Source organism: Chroicocephalus ridibundus, chromosome 5 (genome assembly GCF_963924245.1).
Source record: "Chroicocephalus ridibundus chromosome 5, bChrRid1.1, whole genome shotgun sequence".
Taxonomy (NCBI): Eukaryota; Metazoa; Chordata; class Aves; order Charadriiformes; family Laridae; genus Chroicocephalus; species Chroicocephalus ridibundus.
The window spans coordinates 17156454-17179349 of NC_086288.1; the positions used below are offsets into that span (position 1 = coordinate 17156454).

At 42.0% G+C, this 22896-nt stretch overlaps 1 protein-coding gene across 7 annotated transcripts in view; it reads right to left on the reverse strand.

Annotated features, from left to right (window-relative positions):
* Positions 1-4469: 4469 nt before the first annotated feature.
* Positions 4470-22896, reverse strand: part of JADE1 (jade family PHD finger 1) — a 47580-nt gene continuing 29153 nt past the window's right edge. For all 7 annotated transcript variants that reach the window (XM_063336235.1, XM_063336228.1, XM_063336231.1 and 4 more), the window contains exons 5-11: positions 19946-20133; positions 16614-16825; positions 15052-15219; positions 14326-14442; positions 10128-10658; positions 7824-7935; positions 4470-6935 (exon numbers count right to left, since the gene is read on the reverse strand). In XM_063336235.1, coding sequence (XP_063192305.1) covers positions 6034-6935; positions 7824-7935; positions 10128-10658; positions 14326-14442; positions 15052-15219; positions 16614-16825; positions 19946-20133 — 2230 coding nt within the window. In that variant the 3' untranslated portion in view covers positions 4470-6033. The remainder of the gene's footprint in view (positions 6936-7823; positions 7936-10127; positions 10659-14325; positions 14443-15051; positions 15220-16613; positions 16826-19945; positions 20134-22896) is intronic.

The window sequence follows — 22896 nt, forward strand, 5'->3', positions numbered from 1 at the left end:
CCAAATGTGTAGCAAGGCTTGTAAAACTTAGATAAATATTTTCTGTTTTATTCAGGTAAGAAAGGGGGTGGATGAAGATACTTTATCTGTATGTATAGTAAAGATTGGAGGAAGACTGCAAAATGTTGTCATTAAAGTCCTTTAATGTAGCAGATGAAACAATCTGATACAGTGCTGTGGCTTATTGGTCTTTTTTGGTTTAAAAAACACCAGCTCCAACTATGAAAAGATTGTGTACAAGGAATAGATAACATTATATTGAAATTCATGAACAGTTTTGCTCACATACAGTCGATACCTTTAGTTTTTCTTTGTAGTGCAGTAACTTGGGAACATTTTGAAGATCTATGAATTGTAGTAAGACACTAATTACATCATGAGCGTCAAATAGTTGCTGTTTTTGTAGTAGGCGTTATAGCTGCGAAACACTCCCCTTGCCTTCCAGTTTCAAGAATTCTGTTCAGTTTGTTCTGATGCCCCTGTGAAACAGCTAATAAATAAAATGCTGCTATTTCTATTCATACAGCTCCTTTCTAAGGACTGTCATCTTTCTTCAGCTGTGCTTGTTCTTCCCAGTTACTATTTTACAGTTGTTCCTTGCTTTTCCGTTGATCTGCTCTCTTGGTTTCTATGTGTCTGGGAACTGCAGTTCTCTACTGCTTCAGTTCGCACCAGGCTGGTGAAGTCATCCAGCTTTTAGGCGTTTTGAAATAATGTCTTTGAATTCTACAGATGCCAGTATGTGGGAATCCTCTTGCATACATGTTTTTCTTTGACAGTTAAGAAATTTCACCTATATCATTCTAAAATTAGAGCTGAACTCTCTTTTCTCTTTCAGTATGTATTAGAAACATCTGATAGATGTTAACAGATTTTGAAGTGCTCCCCCATCTTGGATTTACGTCATGTAATTTCTTGTCCTTCCTCTTAAACACGAAGAGAAAATTCTGGTTTATAACTTCTCTTTCAGTTGATGGATAACGCTTTCCAATGCTTGATGAAAACTGTTGGTTGGGACTAACAAACCCATATGTCTGTCGCAGCAGATCTTCAGATCTTCACCGTATTTGCATTTTAGAGGACAGACCTGGGTTGATTACCACATGGACGTGACAGGAGTTTGTGCCACCTCCTGAAAAGCTGGCTGCTCAAGCAGAGCCTGCAAGATGGATGCAACCTCAAGAAAAATTTCTGCTCGCTCTTTCCTACAGTTGTACACACTTCTTTACTAGTGCTGTCTCAGTTTGTTCTATGCCTGTATGCATTGCAATCTCTAATTTTGCTAAAAGACTTCAAAGATTTTTTCAAAGCAACATGGATACACTGTCCAGAAGCTCCAAACGTCTGTTGCGGTGAGATTTTCATCGATCAACCATGTATATGATACAGCGGGAGGTAAGTACCAAGCACCTTATTTTCATTTGCATAATGCACATCTGAGATGATGACAGACCACCTGGAAGATTTTGTGTGAGCTATTAATCCCATTCACTCCTTCAAGGGAGGCTCTAGCTGTGAAGTGAAACCTGGCTGAAAATGGCAAGTCATTGTAAGTTTTCTGAGCAAAGGTATTTGTTTGTTTGTTCCTTGAGGCACAGAAGGGCACCTGCTTCGTTCCCTTTTTAATTATGGGTATATTTGTTTCAACTTGTGGTGTAGCTGTTGTGTAATGGTTATTTGCCAGAACATAAATTTCAGACACAAGCACCTAATAATGAAGTTAAGGGAAAGCAGAGCAATTATGGCAAATGACGTAGGAAAGAAAAAGATTTGCTTTCATCTGTCTGTCTAATCCTTTGAGCTGCTAAAAGCTGACCAAATACATCTGTCTGAAGGACAAAAGGAAATGTGGTCAAGTTAAGCTCGTCATCCTACCACCACCCCCTTTCATTTCTGTTTGGCTTCTAGAGGAGGCTGCTGGCACATTGCTCACAGATGGACTTTAGAGGAAAGGCACTTGCTGAGGCAATTAAAATTTGAGGCTTGCTGGTTAGATACGAAGTTTTGCTCTTTCCCTCATGATACTAGATTGTTTCATGGAACTGAGCAGCAGGCTTTTCATCCATCTCTCTTGGTTGTTTTACATTTGTATCTATGTATTTCTCATCACTCTTCCATTGAAAAGTTTTTTGTTTCCCCTACCTTCCTTTCCCACACCAAGACCAGTTTTTGAGTGTTTTAAAAGATTCCCTAGTGCGATATTAATGCTTCCCATTGAGTAAAACTTTGTTCTTGATTACGTTTATTTAAGAAGAGTTTCTAGATGACAGTTACTTTCATGTAACAGGTGACAGAAACTGCGTATTCAGGTAGTATGAGTTTCATTTTGGGTCTTCCCAAGAGCCCTGTACCTTCTGGCAAAGGCCAGATCTCGAAAGATCTATCACTGTGAGCTGCCCCCAGCTCTGCCCCAGCCTTACTCAGGTAACCCCAGCACTGCAGTGCCTTTCAGAAAGGCTGCCGTCAGCAAGATCTATGAAGCAGCTGCAAGAACCTCTTTCAGGCTTTTATTCATACCTTGAAGAGCTTGTACCAGTAACTCTTAGGAGGAGGGCCATCCTTTAATCTTCAGTCTTTGAAATATGTTTTTGTAAGGGGTGCCACTCACAACTGCCCACAACTGAATGCATGTGATTGATAGCAGGACAAATTATTTACCCACAGCTGGTTTTCAAGACATATTGCTAAACACATACCTTCACAACCTTGTCCTTTCCTTGCTCTGCCCCAAGTCCGTTCCATGTTTCCGCATCTTGACTTTAGAGGAAGGAAGAGGAAAGGAGCTACTGCGCCCTTCACAGCTCATCTCCTAGAGCTCCTGCTATAGCAGCAACTGTTCTCTGTCAGCATTGCTTGCCTATAGGCAGTTCACAGCACGCGTGTCAATTCAGCCTACTTATCTTGAAGATCTAAAAGTAAGAAACCTCATAATCTTCACACGTAAGGATTATGGACTTTGGAATGATATCATATATCAACAAATGTAAGCGATTTGAGGTAAGCAACATCTTTTTGAAGATCTCAAGGAAAAAAGCATACAATTTTCTGTTGATGGTGTAGGCACAGCTGTCAGTAACACGACGCTGTACTGTTCCTCAAAAAAAAAAAAATCTCTTGCAACTGCAGTGTGCATTTTGATACCTGTAATAATCCAAATTAAATGCTTATTTTAACCATGGAAGTTGTTCAGATCATTGCAGTCAACTGTTTCTGTAAAAACCCAAAGTAACTGCTGCAAATTCTAAAGCACTGCTGGCAAGGATACTGCAAAAATGTACAGCATTTATTCACATACAGACAAAAAGGCACAATTCTACTGAATATTTTAACAAAAAAATACAGCTGTCTTCAACTAGGTCTTTATAAATACTTCAAAAAAGGGAGAAAATAAATACAGGATTGGGCCATGTAATATAAAATAGTCATCTCTACATATACTTTTTATTTCTATCTGTTTTTCTTCATGCACCTTTTTTAATTAATTTCAGCTCAATGGACACCAAAGCTAGGCACATAGTGAAAAATCTTCTGTACAAGGTTTTACAAATGTAATGACAATATTCTCAAATTTCTGAAATTAAGATTTATACACAACACGTATAACCCTTCATTTAGATTTGTGTGAGTTTATAACCTAACGAATGGCATTCCAGGCAACTTTACAGAAGTTCAACTAGCCTACAGTTTGACAGAATACATCAATCATAGTCAAAGATCTCTTGGTCAGTCTGCACAAGGAAAGGTAATGCTTAAAACCAGAAATTCAGCAAATGGGTCTATCCCAATAAAATACAGGGGTGGGTTTGTATTGTCACTGCTGTACTTACGACACCTCTTCTGCTGAGCGCTAAGTGTGGGAGACAAAACTAACCTACAGAGCTGGTCGTACTGCAGTCTTCTTACAGCTTTTTTGGTTTTGGTTCAGCTTAACTTGAAACATTAGAAAGCTTATTAACCTAAACGTCGGGGAGCAAAACAGGTAAGGCATTAATTCTGCACAACGTTAGCATTCGTAATAGTGCAAATTAACAAGGTACCTCTTCCAAACCGGTGTGAGGTTAAATCTTTACTTAGAATCAAAATTTAGATTATTCCTTCTATGGCTTGACAAACAATTCCCTATATAGTTATGAGCTTCTTTCTTACAGAAAATAGCAGTGCCTGTCTGGAAAAAACATTGCTGTGTGTCAAGAACTTACCTGCATTTACATTTTGTCTGGATGGTGTTGTTTGATCAAATAAGTACTTTTCTTTTAACGCATCCCAAGAGTGACTATTTAATTTCAGATTCACCAGTGCCCTGTTTTACTTTCACCGCTCTAGGTCGTGAAGTCAATCTAAATTCTTGGGACCAGCAATGCTATTTTAAAAGTACACTATCTTTCATAAAATTCCCCTTCCTCACCATCATCCCAAAAGGTATCAAAAGGTTAAGACTTCTGAGTTTTAAAACAAATTATAGGGATGTGATTTGTTGAAATATTTAATTAAGTGATAACTTGCATAGCAAGATAGGGCGTTAAGAAAACTTTTTTTTTCTCTTTTTTTTTTTTTTTTGATTGAATCCTCTGGAAGACTCAGTTATGGCAGAGTTCTACTGTGTTTTAAACGTTCCCTGCTCAAGAGGCAACGGTCTGACATTAAAAAGTGAGCGGATGTGCTAATGGCAGGCCGGGGAGGGGAGGCTGGAAGGGGGTTCTTTATGCCTGTCTTTCTGTAACACATTGCTGCTTCCGCTTTTTCACCAGTATGTACCTGACTTACATCTATGCAGAATTCCAAAATTTACAGGCTCCTAACACTCCACTATCATATGTGCCCTCTACTTGGTACAAAACAGTATCCTAATGATCTGTTAATATTATTATTGCTCATAGCTTACTAGTTATTGCCATTTGCAATTATTAAAAAAAGTACACAATCAGAATACAAGTTCCCTCTTCCATCAAATCTAATCCAGAATAGAATGAAATATTTTTTCTTCATTTGACTGTAAAGAGCTAATCACAATTTATTGCCTTTCCATTTTATTCTATTTAAAAATATATATTCATGTCCATTTTAAAGCAACCCTTTAGTGTCATAAGCCTGGCTTTCCCAATACATACCATTAGTGCATTATCTGGTGGGCTTTGGGAAATCCTACCGACTAGTGCCTTAGAAATTTATTTTCTTGAATTGTCGTCATACTCCCGGAGGCAGGCATCTGACTAAATGGTGACAGGTTATTCCACAGGGTGCTGTAACCCCCCAGCCTGCCCCCTTTCTCAGAACTCAGCCATTTGAGCGTGTCCTCCGGGCTCGGGCTGAGGCTTTTCAAGCTGTTGCACTGTAAGGCAGCTGCAGCCCTGACCTGTCCCTTCCTCTTTCTCCAGCATAACGTCCCGGTTAGATCTGGTCATCTCGTAGGTGTATTTATTTACATGTAAACTCTGGAGCTCGTGGAGGGGTTTGAGCTGCCGTCTACGCTCAAATTGAATGCAACAGAAAACATTCTGCAGAGAAAGACCTACCACCGCCATTCAAGGAAAGTGACCATTCGTAATGGGGTGTAGCAGTGCAGTACGGTTAAACAACCATCTTCAATTCCATACGCGCTAGTTAAATTAAGAGCTTGTGCTTTTCCTGAGGGTAGGGGGAAGGGAGTAAAATTTTATCAGTGCTTTTTAGCTAAAAGGGATGAATGCAGCCTACTTCCCCCTACCCACCCTAGCCCATTTTAAAAGGTTTTTCTGAGTTGTTATTTTAGTGTTCATCACAAATCCTGTTTTAATGATGTAATTTCTCTGCTTACTCAGGAAAGTTGCAAATAAAGGAGATTCAAACTTCTCACAGAATCGGAGGGGGGCAAAAGAAAACAGCTTTAAGTGCATGTAAACATGTTTACACAGCTCAGGAATAACGGGGTTTCAATTTGTCAGTCTGTAGCCATGTCTAAGAACTCTCTTCTCTCACACCAATAACTAATGTGGAGTTGGCTTGTAGGCAGTGACTCTACTGACCACGGTGACGACACTGTGTCCCTGTGTCCAGTCAGGATGCCAGGATGCTTCTCCTAATAATGTCCGTCCTTCTGCTGATAGTGCTGTTTGGACTGAGCCTCTGCTGCCTGCACTTTTTCTCAGCCACCTCAGTCTCCGAGTCGCTCATTTCGGCATCGGGGATGTACCCATCATTCTCGCTGTCGGGCTTTAGCTTGCTTTTTGCCCTGTCCTTCGGTGAAACTCTGCCCACGCCCAGGTAGGGGTAGCTGGAGTTCTGGCGGCAGGTCTCCTCCGGGCTCTCGCCCTGCTGTTGCCTCTCTCCCTTCTTTGGAATTCGGAATCCGCCCCAGTTTTTCACTGGGCTCGTGGGTGTCGTAGGCACTTTAACTACTGTCTGATTCGAGTTTACTTTGACTAGACCCCCATTGCATTTAGGCACTATTTCCCTCCGCGTGCCAGGTGCTGACCTACCACCGGAGTGGTTCACAGCCCTTTTATTTTCCGGTTGCCTCTGAGAGAGTTCTGTGGGTCTCAGTGGTTTGTGGTTGTGTTTAGAAGTCTTTTCCTTTAGTTCTGCCTTGATCACCTCACACTGTGGACGATTGTCTCTTCTTTTTCTGTGGTCTGGTATAACTATGCCATTTTTCTGCTGTGCTGATACAATCCGTGTCTCTGCAAAGCTCTTGTCAAAATTTAAAAAGCTCCCTGGAGCTGCACCACCATCCCTTTGGCTGGGCTGCCTCAGCATGGATTTGCTGTCATTCCCAGCGCTGTTTCTTACTCTGTCTCTCTTGTGTGGCTTTTTCAAAGAGTGGGTTAGGGATGTGCCCATTTGTTTCCTGAAGAATGCCGAATGCCATTTCAAATCCTCAATCTTAGGGGCATTGGGGCCCAAAGACAGACTATTAAACAACACTGTGTTTTCCATTGAGGGGAATGAGGAAGGCATACCTAAATGTAAACAAATTAAGTTGAAGTCAAGCAATTCCGTGTCTGGGTAAATACCATTTTTAAATGTACCTATTTTAACTCTGTTCCTCATGCCTGATGTGTTCTTCAGCATACATGGGTAGTTGGTTGCCTAGCCAGCACCTTTACATCATGATTACGTGGTTATGTCGTGGTTTCACAACATCCAGCTGGTGTAGTTTGCTCTCGTGTAGCCATGCTGCACCTAATTATGCTTGTAGCAAATATAAATCCTAGCACTACTATATCCACTAAGTCAGAGAGACTCCTCAGAGATGGGGGGGGGGAAGCAACCGGCAAGTGGATCTGATCGATTCCATATAAAATACAGTTTATTACTTACTGAATACTTTAAGGACAACCTAGTTAATGCAGTAACTTTGAAGCTGACTACTGTCAATGAGACTAGGCAGAAAAAAGCACGTTTTAAAACCAGACTGCTACCTTTTCAAAATTCATTTCTTTAAACTGCCATCTACGATGCAAAGAAGTACGCAGTAAACACTAACGCAGCGGCACTAATAAAGCACGGCCTTCCTAGGTACCATATGGCACTTGAATGTAAGTCATGGTCTCTCTGTCATAAGGAGTCATTAAAGAATCTCAGCAGAAAGGACCTGAAGCAGGAAGCCCTTCAGTGCCCCATGGGCAAGAACAGACTTACCAGTTTCTGTAGCAATATGCCCACCGTTAGAGCTACACAGTCTCATTTTTTTTTTCCAATCTGCTGATGCATGGTGGACTACACAAGATTTTAATGAGAATAAATGAGGTCCTGTTTGTCCTTCAAAATTAGTCATTAGCCTGTAACCAAACCTTTCAATGCTTATGCCTGTGGTCTTATGTGAAAAAAATAACACTGAAGCATACCTGAAACTCGTTCCAACTGCTTTGCGTAGATATTAAATATCTGTTCTTGAACTTTGCAAACAGATCTCTTGATTTTTTCCCTTCGGGTCACCATGTAAGTGAGATTACGCACCTAGAAGACATGAAGTGGCTGAGTTTTACAGGAATCATGTTTCTATAATGTTGTCAATCTATGCTTTGAATTAATTCAAATTTTTAGTTTAAGTACTAGACACCATTTAAAGAAGTTATTAATGTATTTAAGTTTAACCTTCAACATGCTTAGAAGAGAGTCTTAAGTACCATTTAATTGACAGATTATTCCATCAGGTTTGGGAGGGCCACAGCACAGAAATAACTTCTATGAACACCCGAATCACACAATATATACAGGAAATCTAGAGAACTGCTGGAGATGCTTAAATATACTTGGTATTAAATAGCCTCACACCTTTTGCTTCTTATTGTTTGAGACAGAACAGAAAATTATATTTAATTAATAGTATGAAAATGTGGAGAGCAGTACTAGTCTTTCTGATGGCCCTGCTATTGCAGTATGATTGATCAAAATAAAGGCGGGCCAGTCTATCCATGCTATAGCACATGGTGGTAGCAGGGACTGGAAACAAGTAACAAAATTATTTATCTTGACTGTCTCAGGGGTTTTTTTAGTAGAAAACTACATTTCTGCCCTTAAAATGTGACTGTCTAATCTGGACAGCTGTGTAAATTTTACAACCACAGCTCTCCTAGAGCTTCAAGGTCATTTCTTTGACAGATTAGGGAATCACTGAGAAGTATCTGTAGGTGTTCCCGAGGCTCCTCCTCTCTCATTTCCGTGGAGCCCTATGGATTACAACCATAGGCTGATCTTACAGGCGTTAAGGAGGAGACATTTAGTAAGCGTAACTGTTTTCACTAAGCTCCTGCTCTATTCAAGGCTTCTAGTTCCAGGACAGTCAGTACTTTTAAGTACCTGTCATTACTCTAAGGATTTGAATTGAAGGGATTCTTCTAGCCTGACGCCCTTTCTGATAGTCCATGGCCGCCTGGTCTTGGCCTTGTCTGATCCAAACTGCACAACAGACACACCATGTCCACAGAAGTACCTGTTGCACTAGGTGAACTGGATGACACAATTTCCAAATCTGTTTCTAGTGGATGACACTGTCACTAATGTCCTTCATAATCAAGTCTACCCCACTTCCTCTTGAAGAGCAGGAAAAAACTTAGGTCCAATTTTATGGGTTTTTTTTAATCCAAGATAACTTGGATGTATAATCAGTGGGAACAACGGAGTAGTAAAATATTAAAAATATTACTAGAATGCTGTTTCCTGTTTTGACATCACACTTAAAAATAGAAAGGATACATACAGAATAATTTAAGATCCAGAGAACACGGTGACAAACAACGTTATTTAAAGAAGATTAAAAGAAATCTTGAGTACATGGAGCAGAAACAAAAGATACTAGGTAACAGCTGTCTCGCTGAGCTCGAGAAGGGTCACAGACTGGAAGCTGATTATTAGCCATTGGGATCCTTTACAAAGGATGCAGTAGATGGACAAGCACCTGCTGTCCTGATTTAAAGACTAGATGGTGTTCTGGAAGAAAGGCTCTACTTCACCCACAGGTTACTGAGGCCAAGGTAGGACCTTCTGAGCTGGATTCAGTATTCTTTCTGGCTCTAACATATCTTAAAACTCTACTAGTTAACCCCAAAAAATAACCCAATAAGGAAGGAATTCAGGCTGTTACAGGATCAGATGTACTCAAGACAAAACACCAAACTGATCCTACTGAACCGTTCTTTAAACATTGAAAACCTAATTGAGTGGAATATCACGTACCTCTCAAACCTACTACACAGATAGCCCAGTGAAAGGTCATCCTAGTCTGCTGTCAATGGAAAACAGATCTGTGGCAAATCAAGGTAAGTTTCATAATCTTTTCCTTCTTGTGCACCAGATGGAAGGAGCAGAGAAAGCCCTTAAAGGCTAAAAAAACCGCTGGGGGTTGCAGTACAGTCCACAGCCATCAGTGTTAATCAGTAAAAAGCAGAAGTGGAAATACAACAATCCAGTTATAAGCAGATTGGATGCTCCAAGCCAAGACCTGCTGGCCCTGTGAACTAACCCTGTATTTGAAAAGGCTAATTGGTGCGCTCTGCAGAAATTTAGTGTTAATGATCTGTTCTGAGAATACAACTTTGAGTTAAGACACAGCAGGGAGTGCCTGCATGCAAAGGCAATAACCAAGAGTGTAGTTTTGGCTACTGAAGGCCAGCACACCTTGCCCAAGCACAAGCAGTCCCATCACTTACCCGCTCTAGATCCTGCCGGAGGTGTGTGAAGAGCTGCAACCTTCTGAACAGAACATCCTGTTCCCGTTTAGCCAGATTGTCCTCTTCATCCTTCTTTGGGGTAATCAAAGGCTTATTGAAGTTGGCTTTTCTCTTCAACTTCCAGTACTGGTACAGGAATCCCACCGGCTCTTCGGGCAGCCGCAGCACTTTAGCCACTTCCGAAGACTCTACAAACGTATAGAACTCATCCTCCAGCTGCTGGAGCTTCTGCTTGCGGAGGCTGACTCTGTGGGCCTCCTCCTGGTTTTGATCCATGCCGTGGAAAGGGTCGATGTGGGCAGGAAGAGAGCGCTCCTCAATCCCGTTCCCGTTCTCCTGGCCTGGGCTTTCACTGAAAGTCTCATCATCCACTTTCTTGGTAGAGCTGTGCTTGGGACAGTAGGACTTAAATTTCACTTCATCATTCTCTGCCAGTATGGTCTTCATCTCCAAGCCACGGTCAAACGCACAGGTGACATGAAAGGCTGTTCTGCAGTTCTTCACTGAACACTACAGAAATTAAATTAAAATTAATCAAATATAAATTTAAGAAGCCACACTGCCTAAAACTATCCAAGCAGCCAGGGCTGCTTTGGAAGAACGACCCTGTTACTGCGCTCTGCTTCTAAGCTGCATGTACTTTCCTGCTCTCTTTTTAATTAGGTTTATGATTTAGTGCTTTCAGGCCAGGCAAGGATGAAGTGGCCCAGTGGGACCGGAGTGGTTAACCCCCCCCAGCCCAATCACGCTGTTCAATAACCAGCAAATCCACCAGAGGAGCATTCTTCCCCTCACCCGAGCCACTCGCGTAAGGCAGTGTGACACAAAGGAAAACGTTCCCCCTTTGACTGTGCCAGCGTGAGAGAGAGAGAGGGAAAAACATCCCGGTGGCTCCAGGCCAGTCTGGGACTTTTAATTAAAAGTCTTTCCCAGCACCTGGACTCGTGCTACCCAAAAGGCCTCAACCGAGGGGAATTTTTTTTCCTGTTATCCCAATTTTATAATGCCAAATATTAAATCACTGTCAATCACTACTTCACTGACTACAGCCTTCTCTTCACCTGGGAGATGGGGAGAATGGGAAATTCTATTTTTTGTCATTTTTCTTGCCTCTCAGTGAACCCAGCCATCATGGAGTGATGGTCACTACTTCAGCTGATTTAGCACTTAATTATATGTAACTTCCTCTTGCAAAATGCAGTCATCGCTATTGCCAGCCACAAACTGAAAAGTTTAAATATATATATGTATACACACACACACATACATATGCATTTGTATCAACTCACACCTCTGCCTCCAGTGAAAAGAATTTAAAGTGGAAATGAACATTAGTGGTATGAACTAGGAGGAAACAAAACTACGCTTAAAAGAGAAATGTACTGCACGAGGATGTTTATACAGCACTTTGTACAGAAGCCAAGTATCTTTCTCCTCTGGGTTTTCCTGCTCAGGTTGACTCAGCAGCCAGATGGCGTATGAGGGCACAGCAGAGTTTAAACTGCAGAAGTTTCAAATGAACATTCTTTAATAAAATCAACATATGAGAGGAATTAAAAAATACCAAAGCATCTTTTGCCCTTTCCTCTCTTACTAACAAACAGGGCAAAAGCAGCCCAACAGGAACACCAAGCAGTACAGAAGAGTACTTTAGCCATGGTTTCCAAGCTGGTATCATTTAGAATAATTAGTTCTTAGTGTGGCTAATGTTTTACTGGGAGAAGAGGGGAAAGCCTGTCTCATCAGAAGGAAATCTGCTGAACCTGGGAGATTATGCAGTCTCGTTTTTCCCAGCCTACTGCAGCTGCTCTCTGCCCAGCCTGACGTGTACTTCCAGCTGCCGGCTTTTCTAATTGTTGTGCACATCTCGCATCATCTCTGGAGGATCTCTCTCTCTCCCCCCCAGTTCCTGTCTATTGCAGTGGCTTTGTATGACATTCTTCTCTGCTGTATACAATTTCACACCACCAGTCTAAATATTTCTCACCGCTAGCTTTAATCATACCAAGATTTACACAACTCCTAAAAAATGTCAGGCAAAACTGTAATTTTTGGTCTCTCCCCCATCATTTCAAATGTAGAACTCTCTGGAGTGGCAGCCATGGTGCCTGCGTGTCACACTCTGTCGTCACTAGAAGGGGAGAGGTGGCATTAGAAGAAATATGGAAGGACCCCCCCTTTCCCTGCACACTAACATACATACATACTCAAGTGTTCAACTTAAACTACTCTAAGTTACCCCTCAGAACAGCTCTGGAGAATGGACAAAACAGCTTCAACTACGTAACAGCGGCCAAGAGGAAGGGGACAGCTCTGCAAGGAGGCATTACGATTGCAAATTTATATGCTGTGGACAGATTTATTTTCTCTACTTAACATTTACTATTTTATACATTCCTTAAATGGAAACGGACCGATAGGTTTCACTGGAACTACTGCTGCATTGCTGGTTTACAACTTTTTCTGGCAACCTCATCAAATGACTCAGAGCAGGGGAAAAAAGGAAATGGATAAAACCTAATTTTAAAAAAGCGTAGGGCTTTAGAAATTTTTGCGTCTTAATGCTGGTCTTACAATCATGGCTCCTGTAACATTAGGCTAGCCACAAAACAGAAAGAGCTCAACTTCTTCAGACTTCTTATGAGACAGTTAATACTTTCCTATCTGTCTCGGGGAGCTTTCTGAGGATCATTTTGCTGAAGTATATGAAGAACATTACCACAATACTTAGCTACATTTTATTGTCTTTTTCTACACAATCCCAACACTGCCTGCGTAGGTGGTGACCCATTTGTTCTCGAATAAGGTAGATCAAAGTCTTGTCTCTTGTCACAGGAAACCAAATATCTCCTCTTTCAAAAATTTGGGGCTCGGTAATGTGTTTTCTCAATCTTTCTAAAATTGTTCTTAAAATGAATATTTAACATTTCTGAGTGATTTCCCACTGTAAAGGATCTGCAACTGCTTTCCAGCTAACAACCCAATATAAACATGCAGGTGAAACCACACTGCCCAGTCTGCAATGCTCTGGTGCAGACCAATACAGTCATTTAACACCTACAACGCCCAAGTTACGGTGAGAAAGGCCGAATCCAAATCCAACTGAAACTGCAGAGCGAACCTCAGAAGTATGCAATGAGACAAACTGACACTGGCCCAAGAATGTGAGTTGTTGGTATGAAACAAATGGCTTTATAGTGCGGGCTCTATACTTTAATTATTTATTACATATGGAAATTATTCTTTTTCGAATTATGAAGACTTTTGTTTTGATTCTGCCCTGTCTTGCTGTTTGGGGCAGTCATCATCCCTGAGCGCAAGTGAGTACCAGAAGTCAGAAGGGTAACATGGCACTGCTGCTACAGCCACGTGGACTGGGAAACCCACACCCAGGAAGGTTTTTCCCCCCTTAGAAACACCAAGAGCTCCAGAACCTGCCCACAACCAATGGTGGAAACGGGGCTCATTTCTGCAGCTTGTGGCTTGCTTCAATCTCAGCGCAGAACAGGCAAACAATCTGTTTCTTTCCTACAGCTCAAAAAGCCTAAAAGTAAATGATCAGATATTCTCCTCAGCCACTTAAAAGCTGGACCAACAATAAAACAGTTACAGAAAAAACAGTTACAGCCAAAACACTCCAATGTTAAGTAGTACCTAAAATTACTAATTGCAAGCTACAACTAGCTTTACCATCAAAGTGGAAGTGTTCACTTCCACTGACCTCACCGAGAGCTGGCCATGCTCAGCACTTAAAAATTCAGGTTGTTACAGAAAATACTCAACTCCCACTGAGGTATCCGACTTGTCTTAGAGTTCTCTGAACAGGGACTGCGAGACAGGTTTCTGCACAGAAGCCTTCAGTATTCAAGCTTCAGGTTTTTATGTGGTATATCACAGAAATACAGGTCTTTTCCTCAACAACACTGAAGTTTTATTTCAGTGTACTAATAAAGATATCAGCATAGCTACAAATTAGGAAGTCTTATGGGATGACCTGGATATTATTAAAATTTTACTAGAAAGTTAAGAGCACACTAACATTCAAAAACACTTTGTGTGCAATTAAGTCCATAGTAACAAACAGGAAATCAAAGAAAGTTCACTGCAGATACACACTTTGTGTATCTGCTAAAAGGTGACAAAACAAAACACACAGAAATCTGTGCAATTAAATTACCTGTATAGATGCTCCAACTTTTTCATTACAAAGGCTGCATACCAGTGCCCATCTGCTGCTGGGAATGTGAGAAACCTTTGTAATGGGCTCCATTTTTTCTGGGCTTCCAATGCTTACCTAGAGAAAAAACGTTAAAAAACAGAGTATGACACTCTTAACTGAAACAGGAAGCAATTTTATCACAGAAATCAAATTTCTTATGTGCATATGCAAAATTAGCATGTTCCAACTTCCTTGGTTTATAAGGAACTAAAAAAATTAAAATTCATTTTTAAAAAAAATCAGTTCCTCACTGCATGAGCAGCACAGTTTCAAGGTGAAGCCCTCCAAGTTAAGATCACACAGGATGAATATTTTGATTATGAGAACCCACAGGAATTCTCACGGTCACATCCAAACCTTCCTGATTCACCTTTAATGTTCCGTTTACAAAATAAAACAGTACTTTGTCTGCTTGTTAAATGAGCTTTGCCAGCAGCAAAGGCCTCATTTTTTGAGCCCTAATTTTGGTTGACAAAGGCAACGTAATTACTTTCTTTACAGATGATGCTTCATCCTGCCAGACTTTACATCTAATTGAAAGTCTTTTACTCTGTCTTCCTTCGAAGTTCCATATATGTGCTACGCTCAGTGTAGCAACACAGACTGGGGTGAAGAATGTTTTTAACAGATTTCTTCTCTCCCAAAATCACTGCTGCCCTGAACTCCCAGAGGATGGGCACCTACCTCTGGAATCCACAGGGCACAGCTAACATGGACCCACTTGGTGCCACTCCGGGTCGGCTTCATGGCGCCACCCTTCTTGGGACACAGCAAACACTTGGGCTGAACGCCAAGGGCGCAGGTCCTGCACAGCCAGCTGCCTTCCGGCACCTTCAGGATCCCGTAACACGCCTGGATTCCCACGTACAGAAAAGGCAAAGAAAACAAAGGAATCAATGTGTACTTCTGTTACTTTTTAGCTGTTTACACATAGCCTCTCGCAACTCTCAAAATGTTCTTTATGCAATTTCTAACACTATAGGAACATCAGCTTGTGGCGGATCTCAAACTTGGCCAAGCACATTACCTATTCATTCCCCAAAAAGATCTTTTCAGTGAAAGGAGAAGAAGTCATGACCAGCTGTTACACAAAAAAACGCTGCCCACTTCAACTGGGAAAATGAAGAATGTGTTTACCAGCCCAGAGAGCAAGGGGACTCCCGACAGACAACGCTGCCAGCAGGATGAAGTTCAGCATCACCACGACTACAAGGAACTGGACTGTATCCAATTCAAAAGGCAAGAACCACAAATTCAAGAGCTCCGCTGTGCAATACTCAATGTTATTGCAAAGCATTGGGGTTTACTTCTTATTCAGAGGGAAAAGCTCAGAACAGCAACTAATTAAGACACTTTTTTCAGAAGATTGCATCTTTATGGAAACCTCCGTCCAAATTACTGTCAGTTTTACAAGTCTAAAAATGTCCACTTTACTCTGAGTGTCTTCCAAGACAGCCATTTGTACCTTACAGCTGTCATGGGCATATTTCTTTACCATTCGTACAAATGTATTTAAGTAACCCATAAAAGAAAATGCCATTCTTGCTCGTTAGACAACACATCTTTCTGAACACTGAATGACAAAGCCAACTTCCTAAAGCTGTGAAGGAAGGAAGGAAGGACAGGCCGATAGGAAGGCATCTGCCACAGTAAGAAGCATTCACAGAAACAGATATGCTAAAATTGTTATCTATCTGTCCTTCCATGCTAAGAAGACTTCTTAACTGCCACAAAAAGGTGGCACATAATAGTGCTTCATTAGCTTGGCTCAGGTCAGTATGTTCTCAGTTAAATTAAAATGGCTATAGTAAATCCTACTGATTGATTGCCTAAAAGTTCTTTTTTCCTCTCCCTTCTGAGCCTAAGTTGCTGATACCAAAGGTGTGTCAGCCCAGAAGTGTGCAGAGAGGAAAAGAAACACAGCAAGAGAAGTGACCAGGTGAGAATGTCCAACAATACACAGGTGTGTGTTTTGGGGAGGCTACTCCTCACCTTGTAACTTCCTCCACACAGACACAGCATCACTTTTAACCCTCTTAGCACGATATTTCTAGAACTACATGTAACATTTCTCCTTCTCAATTATTTAATTTTGTAATTCATCCCACTGCTCAATGGTGAATTCTGCAAGAACTTAACAGATCAATGTCTGTCACTGGAAGAAAATCCAACCTGTTCTCTTTAATGGTTTGGAAAAGTTTCTGTCACCACCTCTACACGCCCGCACTGTGCCCCGGCTGCCATACCTGGTGCACGCAAATATTGCATTTGTCACAAAACACCATTTCGTTGCCATCTTCTCCATCTGGAGACTGACAGACATCACAGACAACATCTTCATCATATTCAATCCCAAGTCCTTCTTCTGTCTCAATAGCATGGTTCATGTTATCTGAGCATCGTTGTTCAAATTCCTCTATGACCCTTTCCATCGTGTACTCGTCCAGCTCGGGCATCCCTGGGAAACAGGAGTTGTTACTATTTAAAGGAAAGAGTGATAACGCCCCGCCCACACACAACTCCAGCTACTTTTTTAACAGCCAACCCCAACACGTACGCGTGTCATTCCTAGACAATCATGCCTATTCCAGCATGAACTAGGGAAACTAAAAAAGAAGTCAAAGAAGTCTTACAACTGTATTAAACTAATAGAAGCGGCATATCCAAACCAATCTTTCAAAATCCTAAGAAAAACTTTCATAAAATGATTTTGTCTTCCTGGTCTTGTTCTCATTTTTCCTTCGGGGACAGAACTGTCTGTGGCTTTTGCTCCAATTTTGCAACCCAGATGTTGACTCTTTGGTGAAAGATTTGAGAGTGTTTTGAACCAAAAGTGATGGGGGGGAGAAAAATCAATGACAAAATCTGCTATGATACGTGTAGCAAATTAGCAGTTTCTAACACCACTTGTTGGTTTTTTACAAGTTCCGACCCAGTAGGGTGCAACCCCAGCTGAGGGCTCCATCAGATCCTGCTACACCAATAAATTAGTTTGTTTTAAAAAGTGAAACATACAGTTGTAATAAATGCAACATTAAAAGTCTGTGACAATAAACACACACAACATCTAATCTGGGATTTGGTTTTTTCAAACAGCACAGCTACAGGCTGATTACATTACAGTATTCTATAATTCAAATTTGTTAATTGTATTAAATTACTATTATAGACCTGAAAAAAATATCTATCACAGAAGCAATAAGAAACATCTCAAAAGAGAGCACAGTGCTTCCCGCTCTGGCTTCCATCCCTCGCTTGCCACAACAATGAGCTGGCTGCGATACTTTCAAGTTGGTACCGCACCAACCTCTACCGCAAAATCATACCACACAAACACCTGTGAAACCAAGAAAGCTACGCTACTGCAAATAATCGCTTTCCTCTTGCAAAGTCAGTTTAGCACAAGAATTTCCATACACGTAAATCAATCCAATGACGCGTAGGCTTAATATATCCTGCTTTTGGTCTAATTCCCAACACCTAACGTTTACTGTGACATACAGAAGATGGCAACCTCGTGATGTGTTTGAACAAGAAAATCCTCCCTTTGGCTCTCCCTGGGAATAACTGAGCCACAAATTTCACAAAATGAAGCAGAAAAAACCCTTTCTAGCTCCACCAGATCAGAACACCCAACACTCTACAAAAGTACTTGCGGCTTCCCTTACTGAGAGTAAACCCTTGCAGCAAAGCTTAATGCATCCCATGCTACCCAAACTGGGCAGCTGAAAGGGAGCAAGAGGGAAAATCCAAAATCCTGCTCTTTTAAGGATTAAAAAAGAGAATCAGGAGGCTGTGGCTTCAGTTCAAGTGTTTACATTCATTCTTTCAAAGACAGAATATACATTTCCAGTACCTGAAGCACCTCAACAGGTATCAAAGAAAACATGGGGAATTCACAGCTGCAGGGACACCATAAAGGAAGTGCTACAACTGCAGATCAGGAAATATTTCACTTTTCAAATGCCCATTAGCACTATCTGTAGCATGCAGTGTCTGACAGAGCGCCCAGGTACATATTTCAAGACCCGCAATGTACTGCCTGGTACCGACAGGAGCATTTCCTTCCCTCTGCGTACAGCAAAACTGAGTGCATCAAGATTTAGAGCAAACAAACTACAAGAAACTACACCAAAACACAACACTGAAGATCAGGTCTGTCAAATTCTAGCCGTTCAGTGTTTCATGTGCACCGTGTACTTTTGAAGGTTATGCTGGTGTAGCAGAACAGCAACCACAGGGCTTCGTGCACAGGTAGAAATCTGCACAATGAAGAGCCCCCCTTGTGCGCTTCATTACTGATGTTCTTCGCACCCCAGTGTAACACCATAGTCACCCTCCTCTGGTTTTGGCAAGAGACAGGGAGGATAATCTACATCTAATGTATGTTTAATTTCTCTTTGACAGAAGCTGAGGAGACTTGCTGCTGCTGTTTTCCTCAAGATAACTGGAAAGGTAACCTAAAATCTTGAATCATGAGCTGCTTTGAAATCGTCTGAGCCCAACACTAAACGTGAGCAGGCCTGACTTGAGATCTGGAAAAAAGGCTTAGGTATGAGACCAGGTCAAGGCTGGGTCATCTGTTTCTTCCATATGTGGGTTTAAAAAGGAGAAACTTTTAAAGAGTTATAAATGGTCAGTGTGTGGTTTACCAAGTCTTGAGCCATGCCACATATGGGCTACAGCCAGGTAAAACCCATATGACTAAACTGTAACCCAAGGCAGGGAACTGCCACAATGCTAAAACAAAAATCAAGTGTTCGCCAACAAGTCAAAACCTGTTCCATCTGGCACAGCATCTTTCCCCTTATCTAAACAATGTGGTAAAAGTTCTGTGCTGACTTACAACCTCTTCAATTCCATGGAAATCCTCTCCTGAAGCACACACCTTACCAAAGAAATGTTCTTGTTCTTGCCCTGCTCCCCTGCCCCTTCCCATCCACAAGCCATCCCGTAGGAAAGGGAGCAGTTGCTCCCCGTGTGACAGCTCCTCTTCCTGCTCTGGAGCTGGAGCACACATGGTCACAGTAAGGTTTGGGAGGTTCCTCCAGTAAATCGCTGAGAGAATTCCTTATTGTCTCATTCCCTGCGCAATTCAGCTGGCGTAGTTTGCTAAACCTCACAAGACTCCTCGTCTACCTTCTTTGCACCAAACACTACTAGCTAAAATATGGTATGGATACATGATGCAGAGAAAAGTAAGTAAATAAACAGAAGGACTAACAGGAAAAACTACCTGAATGGTCTATGTGATGTTCTCTTCAAGGGCCATGATGGCAAAATGGGAACTTTGTGGGAATTCCCTTGCGAAATGGAAAGCAGCAGAGAAAAAAAAAAAAAAACAAACACATGGCCAGATTCTGAACTGGACTAGGCAGATACAACTCAGCAGTTACAAAAGCATGTATCTCAAGGCTTAATCACATCAGGTCGGGTTTCCTGTGGCTACCCCAACTCATATGACTGCTATCTCTTCATATGTCTATGATCTCTTCCCACTGCTGCCAGCACTTTGTAACAAAAAAAAAAAAAAAAAAAAAAGAAAAAGGCAACAAAAACACAAGCACTCATTGCTCACCCATTTCTTTGAATTCTTCATTGGCAAGCTGCAGCCATGCTACGTCCACATCATTGAGATCGTAGCGACACACGCTGTCCGCTAAGGTTCGAATGTCAACATAGCCCAGCTCCGGAGGCTCCGAACCTGATGAAACAATATACTTCCTGGGACGTGTAAAGGTGACAGCTTTCGTCTCAGACACAATCCTAAAACAAAGAGACAGGCAGACATCAGGTATGCTGGGCTGCCAAGAGACTTTTTTCTAGAAAATTCAAAATGCCTCATTCTAAATGACTTAACAATCATCAGCAATCAGCTAACCATCCAAGCAATCATCTTGCACCGAGATGGGAAGGGAAAGCAGTACAGTGCACTTTCATAAAGGACTGGCGGTACTTAAGAAATTAATTGGAATTATCTAGAAACCCAATCTAAATAAAATGAAAAGATTAGAGGACAGAGCAGTGCTTACCCCAGTCTGAAATTCACACTTGCTTAAAGCTAGAGTAGGAACACTGTATTTATGTGGTGATGGCTTCCATATACACAGATATTAAACTCTGTTTTAAGACTGATTTTTAAAATCAATCTGTTTAACTACAATACCAAGATCAAGAAGATTCAAGGAAAAAAAGTAGTATATCCTGCTACCTTTGAAGTTTTATTTCTTACAGTATGTTTCTTCTGAATTTTTTTTTGTATGTGTGTGTAGGTACAGAATTGCCATCCTTGTTTAAATTCAGAAGACCTTTCCCCAGAGAATCAGGAATTTGCACTAGCTTCACCTTCACTTACCCGAGCAGATCCAAGCTCTGGCACCCTGGGTCTGCATTTCCTCTTTCATAATCCCTAATGTCATGCTGGGCCAAGCGCAAATATTAATCAGCTGCTGCTGAAACTACCTTCTCTCAGGTTCTGCAGGCTCCAGTTGGCCAACAACCAACCATGAAAGTGTATTTTAACTGCAAGCCAACTGAAATTTTGTTCGACCACAGGCACTGGTTCATGAAACAGGAAAGTATCTACAGCACGTAACTTGTTCTAAGTCAGACCCCTGCAATGCCGCAACTTTGCAAAGCCAGGAGCTGAGGACAAAACCACCCCGTTCACAAGGGACAGGAGTCATTCCACCAGCAAGCTGCCGACTTGCCTCCAAACAGCAAGATAACTCTGTCAGACCACCTGCAGCACCTACTGTTCTCTCAGTAGAGGACATTGCACCTTCTTTCGGTTAACTGCACACGCTGAAATTCCATTTGGATGAAAATCACTTCACGACGTAAAGCTGGTACCTCCAGGAGCAACAGGCCCAGCTGCCCAATGACTGCTTCCTGTGGCACCAGGGTTGAGTTTTTTGGTGCTCTAGTGCTGCACAGGAAGAGGTAACACAACTCGGTGTAGACGCAACTTTCTGCTAGGAACAGCCTAACCTCCACAACAAGCAGGACATCCCCCACCCCATTTTGCCCCCATCTGAGGTCCAACATGTTAACTCCTCTCAGGAAACCCTGATCTGCTGCTACTGTATCTGCACATCTGCAATCCTCTACCTATTTCAGTCCCCTGCACAGCCCTGAATGTTCCCCTCATCTACCTTATTTCAGGCAGCAATCTAAGAAATGGTGGGCAAGAGCCAAATGCTGAATTTGGGGCTTCTAAGGTGCAGAAGGGGAGAAGGAGACTGTGGAAGAATACCAATCTGAATGCCCTGCCAGCCAACCACACTGCCCAAACTGTTCCCGGTCATACAGCACAGTATTAAAATATTCTAGACTAGTACATCTCACAAAGTATTTACTTTAAACTGGGCACTGCTCTTTGAATGTTCTGTAACGTAAATTCTTCCACAAATACCTCTCCATGTGGAAATCATAACCTCTGGGCAGCACCCTGCACATCTGGCTAAACACCACTGTAGTAGCACAGTAGAAAAAAGCATAGGTAGTTTGGCTTCAAAACCAACCACCTTCATCTCTTTATTCCATGATAGAAAGAAGTAAAAAAAAAAAAAGCAACACTTACTACATACCAGAAAACACGTTCAATTGAATTATCCATCTGACCTCATGCTTACACTGAATCACCACACAGACTCGCTCCTTTCCCCACCCCTCTGAAACTGCTCTTGCTGCCCTGACTGGTCACTAGAAGGCCAAAACCATTTATTCTCTATTATGTACCTCACTAGCATCAGCTATCCGGACTGTATTTTCCTTCTGTTCTACACCAGCTACTATTTGACTATTGCTGATGTAATTTACAGAACATCTCTCTCCCCTCCCAAAGTTAGGCACGGAACAATTCCAGCACTCCAGCACCACCAGGGCAGAGCTCTCAAAGTGTCCTGTGAGGGAGCAAACAGGATAATAATCAGACATCAGAGGGCCACTCTGACCAGCAGGTGCTCACCAGTAGGACCATAGAAGATAGGTCGGCAACTGAAAATGAGTGGTGCCTCCTGTGCTGATACCTACCACTGTGGGTGCCTTCTTTCCCTATCTCCTTTAATATCTTAAATTTGGAGCAACATCTCTGTTGGCCACTGGCAGAGAAAAGCTCTCTCCTAAGTGAGTACCTGGGATCTGATACAGCCACCAAACCACCTCCCTGAAAGATACCGGGTGGGGAACCCCTGGAATGTCTCCCTCTGCTAAAGTCCACAGGTCTCTGAGCCCACCTGCAGCCCTGGGAGATGTTTGAAAGAGAAAGCAGTGAGAAGACAATGTCAGCACACGTAAAACGTGTGTGCATTTATGCAGTGACTGGGGGAGGTCAGTGTGGAGCAGGCTACGAGCAGGACAGGGAAACAGTATGCTCCCAGGTTCTAAACTACACAGGTCCTTGGAGCTCCAGGTCCAGTCCTTCAGAAGGAGAAGAAAGGAAGGGGTTTATGTGATATGTGGGTAAGTTCCCCACTGTACAGACCTAGTGGGGCTGCGCAGTGGTCTGCAGATTGCTGCACAGAACAC